We start from the raw sequence: 12,291 nt of genomic DNA, 5'->3' as shown, positions 1-12,291 counted from the left end.
ATCATAAATGGCTAAAAAAACTTCCACACTCATTATATTCATATGTATGACAATGCATTGTTATATGTGTGATTAAAGTTATTTACAAAAGGAATCAAATCTGCAATAATTAAAAATGCAACACAAAAAGTATTCTTTACCAAATGGCAGGTGTCTACAATATACATAATATTACATCAGTTATACCAGAGAACTGCACTAAACAAGATTCAGTAAAAGATAAACATAATATTCTGAACGAAGAAGGGAAATTATAAACACTAGAAAAGAACTTACAATCAAACAATGGATTTTCATGATGGAATGTAACAATATTATGAAAAGGAAAGTTTCAACTCACTGTTTAGGAGAGGCTAGAATTTAAAATGTCATGTGATGGTAAATACTTAGTCTTACCAATGAATGGTTACAAGAGTAGGATTGGTTTAACAAGGGGGGGGGGGGGGGGGGGAAGGAGAGAAATATTGAACAGTTTTGAATCAAAAGAAATGGATATTTTTATATTATCATTGCAAATGAATGCCTCCAGCAAATGTACAATAAACAGTGAGCAAGAGGAAATATAGCAAAGCCCTAAACAATGGAATTATCATTTTACAAAGGAAAGATTGTCATAATTATGTCAGAGAATACAAACATAATAGGACAGTTTGGTTTAATAAAAGCAGAGCAGTGCTGTGCAGTCAACTTTTAATCTTTCGTTTGTGTCTGTTATTGCCACTCCAATTGTTGCCTTCAACTGTCCAAAATACAAACACTCATTAATAACTTCATTGTTAATTTGTAGAATTTTCTGTTTGATGTGTTATTAATACATTATTTAAGTATTATTGCAATGGGTTTTAAGACTAGCTTTCAAACTTTGTTTATTTTTTTTTCCTGTTAACTGCTGAATTTTTCCTCCTCTTAGAACAAAAAGTGCAGTGTTATTCCCAAAAGTGGATGTTAGGATATGCTCCCTTAACAACACATTCCCTCATTCTTGTCCCAGGTTAAGAATCTGCTCTGAGGCTCCTGATAGTAATTTGCTGCATTAGATCTTTTTGCCCAACCCCTTTTCAAATTCTTAATTTCTCACTATCGTGATGAAGTCTAATGGAAGTTGTAAGCATTTGCATATAAATTCTCCTATACTAATTCAGGTTGAAGCAAAGCTGTATTTCTCAAGAGATTTTGTGAAACAGTGTTAAAAGTTTACATATCTCGTGCGAATGGTAATTGGTATGGATTGCTCCATTATATAATTTTGTTCACAACTTAGAAGTGGCTACTACGAACAGTGGACAATTGCTGATCATTACGTCAGATATAAATCCAATGTTTTTTTCCATCTGACGATTTTATTGAATACAAGGGGCAGTCATAAAGTTTTCATTATCACCTTGAAAACGTGAAGCTGCAACCATGAAACTTGATGATAGTGTTAGGCCTCTGCATATTTATCCTTCAATTTAACACATTTTTCCCAACAATGAATGACTTGGTGGAGAACTTCAATATAAAACTCTGCAACTCAACTGTTTAGGAAATGATCCACCTTGAAAATCATCTCATCGTCATTTGGGAAGTATCTGCCAAGCAATTGTTTGTTCATCCAAGGAAAGAGGAAGAAGTCACTGGTACCATGTCAGGGGAATGTGTGTGGGAAGGGGGGGGGGGGGCAAAAACTGATAGCTCAAAGAAGCAGCATGTGTGACTGCATCCTGTGCAGAATGACCTGGAGCAAAAATACCCCCTTGGACAGTTTTCCACAATGTCATCCAGACAAAAACCTCCCATAACCTCTTAACGATATTTCATGAGTAGGCTCCTGTGGTGGTTAACCCTTACAAGCATAATCTGTTAGCACCACCCCATAGTAGTCCCAAGAAGCACCTTGCCTTATTATTATTATTATTATTATTATTATTATTATTATTATTCTGGAGGGGGGGTCTGCAATTTTTCCACTGCTGCCCTGCCTCAGTTCTCGGTTCAATGGTGTATTGTGATTTCTTATTTTTAAATAAATTCTCATGACTTACATTTCTAATTTCTTGCCTAATGATATGCATATATGTACATATGTGTCTTAGAACCATCACAACCTGGAAATTTGCTCTACAGTTAGATCTCTCCTGTAAAGTCAACAATTATGTCAGTGCATAAATAAAAGCAGCAGCTTAATGTCAAATGATTAGGTTATGACTTATTAGGTTTTGTGTTGACTCCTGAAAAGGACATTTGTAGAAAATTGTTTTTGTGCTAAAAACCCGCTGCTGCTGTAATTAATAGTTGCTCACTGTAAGGCAGTATTCTGCAGCTGATTGTACAGCCACATGTAGTGGTGATATTCATGTCATTGGTTTTCAGTCATATGTAAGTCTGGAACGTGTTGGACACACCGGATTGAGGAAAAATCAAAGATCATGTGCCACATGGTTGGCAGAAAATACTTTTTATTTGGTATTGAGAAGTTTTGACTATCTTATGGAAGCTATCAACAAAGAGAGTAAAGGCAACACAAACACTGCTGTTTTACAGGACACAAATTTATGACTGAGAACAGTGGTGATACACTGCAATTTAATGAAATGGGCTTTTGTGACAAGGCGCAAGTCATTAGTTGATCTCAATATAATATTCATTCTTTCATTGATTCATTTCATTTAGGCCATCTTTGGGCCACGTTATTTCAACTGTCTTGCTTTACATGTTCTGATGTTTGCCCAGTGCTCCCGCATTCGTTCTCGGTGTTGCCCCTTCCTCTCCTGGGTCCAAGCCTTTCCTGTTTTTAGTTTTAGCTTTTCTTGGAAACTCTGCCACACCATAAATTTCTCCTTGAATGGGACACGCTCCAAGATGTTATCATGGGTGAGCCCCACTTCTTTAAGATCTTTCTCCACCTTTGTGAACCAGGCCCATTTTGTTTTCTTCTCCTGAAAGTAGGTGATCATACTATTGGTGAGTCTTCCAGGGCTCATTCGGGTCATATGTCCATAAAACAATCCTTCTCCGGGTGGTATCAGTATCTTCTCTATGTGGGAATACAGTTCATGATTATGATGTCTTCTATATTCGCCATTTTCTTTGATGGGACCTAAGATCTTTCTCAAAATCTTCCTTTCCTTGTCGTCCAGTTTTTTGATTAGGCCTTATTTGTTCATTACTAGCGAAAACCTATTTACAATTTGTACAGAAACCAGATCGCAGTTAGCCCGCATCTCGTGGTCGTGCGGTAGCGTTCTCGCTTCCCACGCCCGGGTTCCCGGGTTCGATTCCCGGCGGGGTCAGGGATTTTCTCTGCCTCGTGATGGCTGGGTGTTGTGTGCTGTCCTTAGGTTAGTTAGGTTTAAGTAGTTCTAAGTTCTAGGGGACTGATGACCATAGATGTTAAGTCCCATAGTGCTCAGAGCCAGCCAGATCGCAGTTATAAGAGTCGAGGGACATCAAAGGGAAGCCGTGGTTGGGAAGGGAGTGAGACAGGGTTGTAGCCTCTCCCCGATGTTATTCAATCTGTATATTGAGCAAGCAGTGAAGGAAACAAAAGAAAAATTTGGAGTAGGTATTAAAATCCATGGAGAAGAAATAAAAACTTTGAGGTTCGCCGATGACATTGTAATTCTGTCAGAGACAGCAAAGGACTTGGAAGAGCACTTGAACGGAATGGAGTGTCTTGAAAGGAGGATATAAGATGAACATCAACAAAAGCAAAACAAGGATAATGGAATGTAGTCGAATTAAGTCGGGTGATGCTGAAGGAATTAGATTAGTAAATGAGACACTTAAAGTAGTAAAGGAGTTTTGCTATTTGGGGACGAAAATAACTGATGATGGTCGAAGTAGAGAGGATATAAAATGTAGACTGGCAGTGGCAAGGAAAGCATTTCTGAAGAAGAGAAATTTGTTAACATCGAGTATAGGTTTAAGTGTCAGGAAGTCGTTTCTGAAAGTATTTGTATGGAGTGTAGCCATTTATGGAAGTGAGGAAGTGAAACATGGACGATAAATAGTTTGGACAAGAAGAGAATAGAAGCTTCCGAAATGTGGTGCTACAGAAGAATGCTGAAGATTAGATGGGTAGATCACATAACTAATGAGGAAGTATTGAATAGGATTGGGGAGAAGAGTAGTTCGTGGCACAACTTGACTAGAAGAAGGGATCGGTTGGTTGGACATGTTCTGAGGCATCAAGGGATCACCAGTTTAGTATTGGAGGGCAGCGTGGAGGGTAAAAATCGTAGAGGGAGACCAAGAGATGAATACACAAAGCAGATTCAGAAGGATGTAGGTTGCAGTAGGTACTGGGAGATGAAGAAGCTTGCACAGGATAGAGTAGCGTGGAGAGCTGCATCGAACCAGTCTCAGGACTGAAGACCACAACAACAACAGGCTTTCAGAAGCGTATAAGACCTACGGACAGACAACACTGCAGTATTGCCTTAACTTTGCATTGAACGATACTGACCTTTTGTTGTAGATGCTTTTTGTTAAATGGAATGCTGTTTCCATTTTGTTCATGTGTGATATGGAGGCTTCTTTCTCTGATAAGGTGGCTGTTATCCATTCTCCGAGATATTTAAACTTTTCAACTCACTTATTTTGCCTTGACCCACTACAAGCTCCCTTGGTGGCGAATTTATGTTCGTTATAAACTCGGGTTTCTCTAATGAAATTTGGAGGCCAGTCTTCTGTGCTTGTATGTTAAGCTCATAATCTGTCTTTCAGTTGTTTCCATGGAATCAGAAAAAATTGCAAGATCATATGCAAAAGTAAGACAATGTATTTCAAGATTTTGTTTCTTGTAACCTAGCCTTGATACCATTTTTAATTCCTTGGTTTTTCATTTCTTTGTGTCACTCACGAATCACCTTCTCGAGGGCACAGTTGAAGAGCAGAGGTGAGAGCCCATCTCCTTGCCTCACTTCAGTCTTTATTTCAAAAGCTTCTGATGTTTCTCCTCTAAATTTCTCTTTTGAGGTTGTGTTGGTTAGTGTCTGCTGGATTATCGCTTGGGTCTTCTTGTCTAGGCCAAGTTGTTCTAGAATTCTGATCAGGGTTTTACGATCAATCGAGTCGTATGCCCTTTTTGAAATCCACAAAAGTCACAACAAAATTTTTATTCTTGAGCTTCAGGTACGAAAGTATGGATTTGAGGTTCATTATCCGTTTGACGCATGATCGCCCCTTCCTGAAACCTCCTGGATATTCTCCCAGCTGTGGGTTTAACTGTTCTGTCCTAGTTTGCAGAGCTTTCAACAGAATCTTATAGGTTGTTGATATGAGAGAGACGCCACGATAGTTACTTACATCTGTTCTGTCGCCTTTCTTACGAAGAGGATGAATTAGAGCAGAATTCCAGTCATATGGGAGTCTTTCAGTTTCCCAAATCTGGCAGATAATTTCCGTTAGTTTATCTACTGCCTTATCCTCTGTTAACTTCCAAAGCTCAGAAATTATAGAATCTTCCCCTGGTGCTTTGTTGATTTTAAGCGAGTGAATAATTAGCTTGATTTCCTCTTTCAATGGGTGGTGATGAATTTGGGTGTACTTCTACATAGTTGGTAAAGGGAAATATGGATTTTGGAGGTTCACAATTCAGAAGAGCTTTAAAGTAATTCACTCAATATATTTTACAGGCACAGCTATAGTCTGTAAACCTATGTGAAGTGCATGGCAGAGGGTACTTCCTATTGTACTGCTTATTAGGGCTTATTCCATTCATGTATAGAGTGCACGGAGAATGTCAAAATGTTGTGCGTGTGGTCTTTACCAGGATTTCTTTAAGCAGGTCCATGAAATGGTTTATTCACAAGATATGACAATGTAAACCTCAATGTTGTTGAAAACGATAAGTGTGTGGAGCCACTTCCTATTCATATGAGCAGTGTGAGGTGGGAGGGGGGACTGATATCACTAGTTTTAACCATGATATACGTTTTCTCTCCTGCTTTATTAAAAAAAATACTATTTTTGTTGGTAATATTTTTACAATGCTTCTTTTATTCCAGGTGCCCTTTCTGGTAACTGCTAGTCACTGCAGTCTCTCTTCAGTGAAGTCATTTGATTTTTACTTAAAGCTAGTCAGCAGATTATGATCATATGTTTACAAGAAAAGTGTAATAGTCTGTGTGATGTGTAACTGGAAAATTAAAATCATAGCTACTGTAAATTTATATGTATATGTGATTGTATATAATTATGCATGTAATATATTCTTCAGACTGCCAGACATTTTTGAGACTGTATGAAGTATTGAGTGTAAGAACTTTCATTCCATTGTTATGTAAATTATATTCAGATATATTTTGTTGAATGCTGTAATAATGTTTTTTTGTGGATCAAGTGAACTGTAAAACAGAGCTCAAAACTTTATTTTTTGTAGATTAAGTGCTCCTTCAAGGTTTAAACATTCATCTCAAATTAATAAAAGAACAAATCTTTTGAAAAATCTTATCATGACAGACAGATGTGATGCACATTTACTTTATTGCTTATTTTTGTCTACTTACTGATGACTAAAAAAAGAAATTGCAGATATTTATGAATTGTAAGTTATAACGTGTGGGCCTTTTTTACATTAAGGTCCATCACAATACAGTCCAAAGAAGCAACTAAACACTATGAATTGCTGTAAAGGTAGCATTCAGAGTGAAATTTGCTTTCAGTAATTAATACTATTGTGTGGTTGACCTAGTAGGTTTGTCAGGAACAGCCTGTGATGAATCATGTCATTACATTGCTGTCATCTGCCACTGTTGAAGTAGAATATCATGAGTGAGTGGAGGTACTTGGAGAGAGGGATAATGTGCTCTTCTTTATGAAGTGAATAGCTTATCTGTGACCCATTTCTGTACATCCTTATAAGCAACATGAAGTAGGCCATTCCTTTTTGTGTATACGACATTCTCTGTGGAATGTTTCCCTCTATTATATTCTCTGTTAAAACATAGATTTCTGTTATAACAGGATGACCTGGCCAAATAGAGAGGCAAACCTGTGTTATCTGGTGCCCGGAAAACTGTACTATGTTTTGCACTTTTGTTATCTGTCAGGCTATCTACTTAGTAATGATGTTTAAATCATGTAAGGAGTGGTTAGTCCCTGTTGCCTGTTTATGGTAGTCAAAAACATCTGCTTGTTTTTCTGTATACCAAGTTTTATTTGCAAATAGTTATCATTACAAGTAAAAAAACCTTAATTTATACAATAGCAGACCAAATTTAGTCTCTTAAATTTCTGTGATTAATTGCAGGATGGATACATAGGAGGTGTGTTCAAACAGTAAGGTGACTATATATATTTATGGAAAAATATTTGTTTATTCACCATTATTCATGTTGTCCCCTTCAAAGTAATCCCCCTCAGATAACATACACTTGTGCCAACACTTCTTCCAATCTTCGAAGCACTTCTCATAAACACTTTTGGTACAGCCTTGAGTACTTCCAGTAGTGCAGTTTTTATTTTCTCAATCATTGAAAATCTTCGTTCTTTCATAGGTCTTTTCAGTTTTAGAAACAAGAAAAAGTTGCAGGGGGCCAAATCCAGGGAATATGGTGGCTGAGGCATGATTGTCATGTTTTTGGCCAAAAAATCTTGCAAAAGAAACAGTGAATGAGCAGGTGCATTGTTGTGATGCAAAAGCCATGAATTGTTTTTCCACAATTCCTGTTTTTCCACAATTCCAGACTTTTTTGTATATTGCTTCTCGCTGACGGCACGTAACATCAAGGTAATACTCCTCATTGACCGTACAACCTTGAGGCAAAAATTCGTGATGCACCACGCCATGGTGATTGAAAAAAACCGTGAGCAAAACTTTGACATTTGATCAAACTTGGTGTGCTTTATTTTGGTCTTGGCTCTCCAGGATGCTTCCATTGGGAAGGCTGGGCTTTGATTTTGACATCATAACCATAAACCCATGTTTCACCACCAGTTATGACCCTTATAAACAAACCAGGATCATCACTGATGTCATTCTAGAGCTCCTGATTGATGCTCATACGATGGTTCTTCAGAATCAGAATTGAGAAGTCTTGGAACAAACTTTGCTGACACGTCTCATGCCCAAAACATCTGAAAGAATTGCAGGACACGAGCCGACCGATATGCCAACATCCTCGGCAACTTATCTTACCGTAATTTGACGATTTTCCAAAACAGTTTTCTTCACAGTTTCAATGTTATCATCCGTTGTTGATGTGCTGGGGTGTCCAGAGTGAGGTTTGTCACTGGCATCTTCTCAGAGCTTTTACCACTCGTAAACATTTTTTTTACTTTGAGCAGACTCAGTGTATGCCACTGTCAACATTCCATTTTTCATACAAAATTTGATACAAATTCTTTGCTCCATTTTTTATAATAATTGAAAATGGCCAAGCACACTAACACACGTCTAACCTTCCTATCTGTCAAAAACAAATGAAGTATGCTGAACACTTAAAACTGTGAACATATGTAGGGAAGTGTGTACCAACATAACAAAAAATAAATTTAAAAAAATCGATAATTGAATGTACATTGCCTGCGCGATTTGAAAAGTCACCTTACTTTTTGAACAGTGGTGAACAGTTTTAAAGGTAATTTTCTACCATTTTTCATGCAATGAAGCATTTAACTCCTTCACCACTGAGTGGGAGGAACTCTGGACAAGAATTTCCACTCTATAACCATAGGTGCCTTTAAATGTAAATACAGCTAACTTGATAGGCTGGAGAGTGCAACTGCATATTCAACAGATGGTACCTGAATGGAGGTAACAGTGTGAATAGGGCACTGCCAACTTGAAGACAGTATTTATGCAAAATGTTCACATATTTGTAGAAAAAAGACAAGTGTGTATTGGAAGTTTTGAATTACAGCCATGAGACACTGACCTTCACTGTGAAAATACTCAAAACTGACAGCTGCTCAGTGAGCCTTGAAGATATCATGTTGCAAGTTGTATATTCTAGCTATACTTTGGCCAGTGCTGATTCTGCGTGACATGCATTGATAATGGACTGAGTAAAGCTAACCACACACCGTATAACTGAGGTGTCGAGCAGTTGCTAGAAACACAAATCAGACTGAAATAACTGCTAAACTTTCAGACAGTGTTCTTCCTCAGAACTAGTTGACGAACGAACACACACACACACACACACACACACACACACACACACACACACACACACACACACACTTGCACGCAATCGTGCACATGCGTCCTCACACGCACCCAGAGCTACATTGTCTCATCTGGCTACATTGTCGTGGCACTGCAGCCAGTTTGGCCAATGGGAATGTTTCTTACACTTGTTTCCTGCTGTGTTCAAATAACTAGACCTCATAGAAAGCCCAAGGATCTCAGATTTTTCAACACCAATGTCAAGCAAATTACATGAATAAATATAGAGTGCATAACGTAGTGTACCTATGAGTGGCATAGAGCTGCAGAGGGCATCAGTTTTTCAGCAGAAAGCCTAAGCTGTAGTCGCATCCTGTTTGATACATAAGTGTGCTGAGTATAATGAAACTGGTCAGTGTGCCTATTTTTGTCTTGAATTGTAGAATACGATACTCCCATTAAACTGATGACACGACCCAACGGAATCAAAATCATAACTTTGTGTTTAGTGTATTTCTGATAACACAACTTAGTCTTATATTTTTCATAAACAGATATAAAACATGAAATTTATGTATGAATTATTTTCAGAAAATTTTATTATTTTTTCATACTTCAAATTTAATTTGAAATTATGAATGCCATTCTAGAACTTCATATAATATGTTATTGTTTATGAAATTCTTTTGCTGTAAATTATCGATGCATTATAAGATGGCTGAAGTGTGGCTTCTTTTGTCTCTGTTCTTCTTCAAGTTGGTTGTAGTTGGTCTGTTATGGCACTAGTAGTTGTTGTTATGAAGCTGGTGTGAGAAGCAGTTATGGAGAAGACCTCATGAAGTTGTCAGATTCAAATGAATGGATAGTACCAGAACAGAGATCGAAATTATACTGAAATGTGAGATGAAGAAAATAAAAGGAATGATGATGAAATTTAATCATACAGTGTCCAAACTGTCAAACTTAATAACCTAACCATACTGTCTAGGCATTATTGTTTTCAATGAGTCAGATTATTGATGTGGGGCGATGAGAACCAGACAAGTAGATTATTTTAATTATTATTTTGAACTTCCTTTTCACCCATAATGGGTGCACTGATTTAGATGGTACTATAGGTATTATTGTTTTCAACGAGCCAGATTATCGATGGGGGCTATTAGAACCAAGAAGAGTAGATTATTTTAATTATTATTTCAAACTTCCTTTTCACTCATAATGGCTGAACTGATTTAGATGGTACTATACCTAAATATAGTGCATGTGAATAATAATTGATTTTTACAAGTAATAAAGGCAACTTCGTAATATAGACAGTAGAAAAAAATTAGAAAAAGCACATCAGAGAGGAAGTGGGTAAACTTCCAATCTATGACAAGAAACTCAGTACTTTCCAGATATGCTCGATAAGGTATTCAGAGTCAGACAATTGGAAGCTGTCAAACATGAGCTGGCAAAGAGGAGATACATGTTTTCATTTCCCTTACAGAACCTACTTTCAAATGACGTCAAAAGTCAGTGGAAGGAGCCACAGGAGAGAAGAAGAGACCCAGTAGATCCAGTTGTCTCAAGTGAGGCTTAAAGTACACTCAAGCTGTTATAGTATGTCACTATATAGTTCCAAGAGGAATTAACGGTATTATGGAAGTACCATCAAGTAGTTACAGCAGTTTAGAGACTAATGCTTTGGAGTTTGCTTTCAGCAGTGTCTATCGGCACCAGAGGACTCTCAGTTAGTTAGGTTTGTCTCTCACTGATATGCTCTTTGTCTCCATGAGTCTCGCACCACACATGAACCATTCTGACCACACCTTTGTATGTTGAGTACTGCAAACAGAAGTCTTATTCAACATTTAAGTGCTCTGTTACTAGTGGTTGTACAACGAGTAAATTAGAAGTAGCCTACAACTGTGTTCTGTTCTGAGTGTGTGCAGAACCTAATCTATTCACTACCGTGTACAGGTACAGCATGAGAAAGAACAACTGAGATATATAAACAGTCAATGTTAACCATATTAATGAAATGTATCATTTCTGTTGATTACATTTATTTTCTGTTCATATTTTTTGGTGTGTTAAATCATCCTGACAATGTTAGTTGTGAGTATTTTGCTGTGTGTCTAATTTTTGTACTCTACATTCATCTTTAAAATCCCAATACTCAACCGATGGTGAATTTGTAATGCCACTGAAGACCATAGCATTGGTTGGTCTGCCATCAAATGTGGTCTGCCAACCTTCCATGTGTAGCAATAACTGAATCTATTTTACAAGAGGACTATAATATATTATACTCATAAACTGCACTGTTAATCACTGACAGTTGAAACATATGGTGCATAATGTTACTCCTTAGGGAAAATGCAGCAAGCATCATTTATTCCAGGGAAAAGCTGCACGGTCATCAACAGTAACTGTTCTTTCGAGAACAAGTTACTGTCTTCGTATATATAGTTAAAGGCTACTCAGCCATTGACCTTCGTCTGTGTGAATGCGCACAGGTTGCCCAAAGTCTTACGGGAATCGCCAAAGCGTGCAAAGTAATGAGTGGATGGGCCAATGTCTATAAGGTACAATACATATGTAGAATTGTGGACAGTTGGGAATGTGAGTCTCACGGGAAGCGTGCAAGGGATAAGTCCCTGCAGTCGCGCTATTCATCTGTGTCCTCGGTGGCTCAGATGGATAGAGCGTCTGCCATGTGAGCAGGAGATCCCTGGTTCGAGTCCCGGTCGGGGCACACATTTTCAGCTGTCCACATCGAGGTTTATCAACAACACCTGTCGGCAGCTGAGGTTGTCAGTTAGTCATCAAATACCTTTTTAGCGAGGGGATCTCAGTTTGGCAGTGCCATCTACATGGGAAAGACTACACCAGGCACCGGAATCATGTAGTTCTGCAAGCACCAACCATAAGACCTGGCCTTCATCAATAAGGAGCAACTACTAGTTCTAAGTTCATACCATGGAATTAGTTCACACCATGGAATTAGTGCATTCTAGCTGGTGGGCCACTTCCAGGCTCACTCCAGCCACAGCCAGTCTTCTGCCTGGGCGTGGGGCATGCTGCCATTCGAGTGCAGTGTGGTGTAGCTGCTTTATCACCTACACCTGGGCAGGCATACTGGTGTAGTATGCCTCCACTTAAAAGGCCGGGCACCAATGCTGAGGGCTGTGTTGCATAACAAGAATCGAGGC

General features: G+C 38.2%; 1 protein-coding gene across 2 annotated transcripts in view; it reads left to right on the top strand.

Moving 5' to 3' along the window:
- The window catches only part of LOC126237023 (serine/threonine-protein kinase mTOR), a 281,416-nt gene extending 275,075 nt beyond the window's left edge, over positions 1-6,341 (top strand). For both annotated transcript variants that reach the window (XM_049946767.1, XM_049946766.1), the window contains one exon: positions 5,991-6,341. In XM_049946767.1, coding sequence (XP_049802724.1) covers positions 5,991-6,006 — 16 coding nt within the window. In that variant the 3' untranslated portion in view covers positions 6,007-6,341. The remainder of the gene's footprint in view (positions 1-5,990) is intronic.
- Positions 6,342-12,291: the final 5,950 nt, after the last annotated feature.

The sequence above is a fragment of the Schistocerca nitens genome, chromosome 2 (genome assembly GCF_023898315.1).
Source record: "Schistocerca nitens isolate TAMUIC-IGC-003100 chromosome 2, iqSchNite1.1, whole genome shotgun sequence".
NCBI lineage: Eukaryota > Metazoa > Arthropoda > Insecta > Orthoptera > Acrididae > Schistocerca > Schistocerca nitens.
Note: the sequence above shows the minus strand (reverse complement) of the source record. Positions and strands in the feature narration are given on the sequence as shown.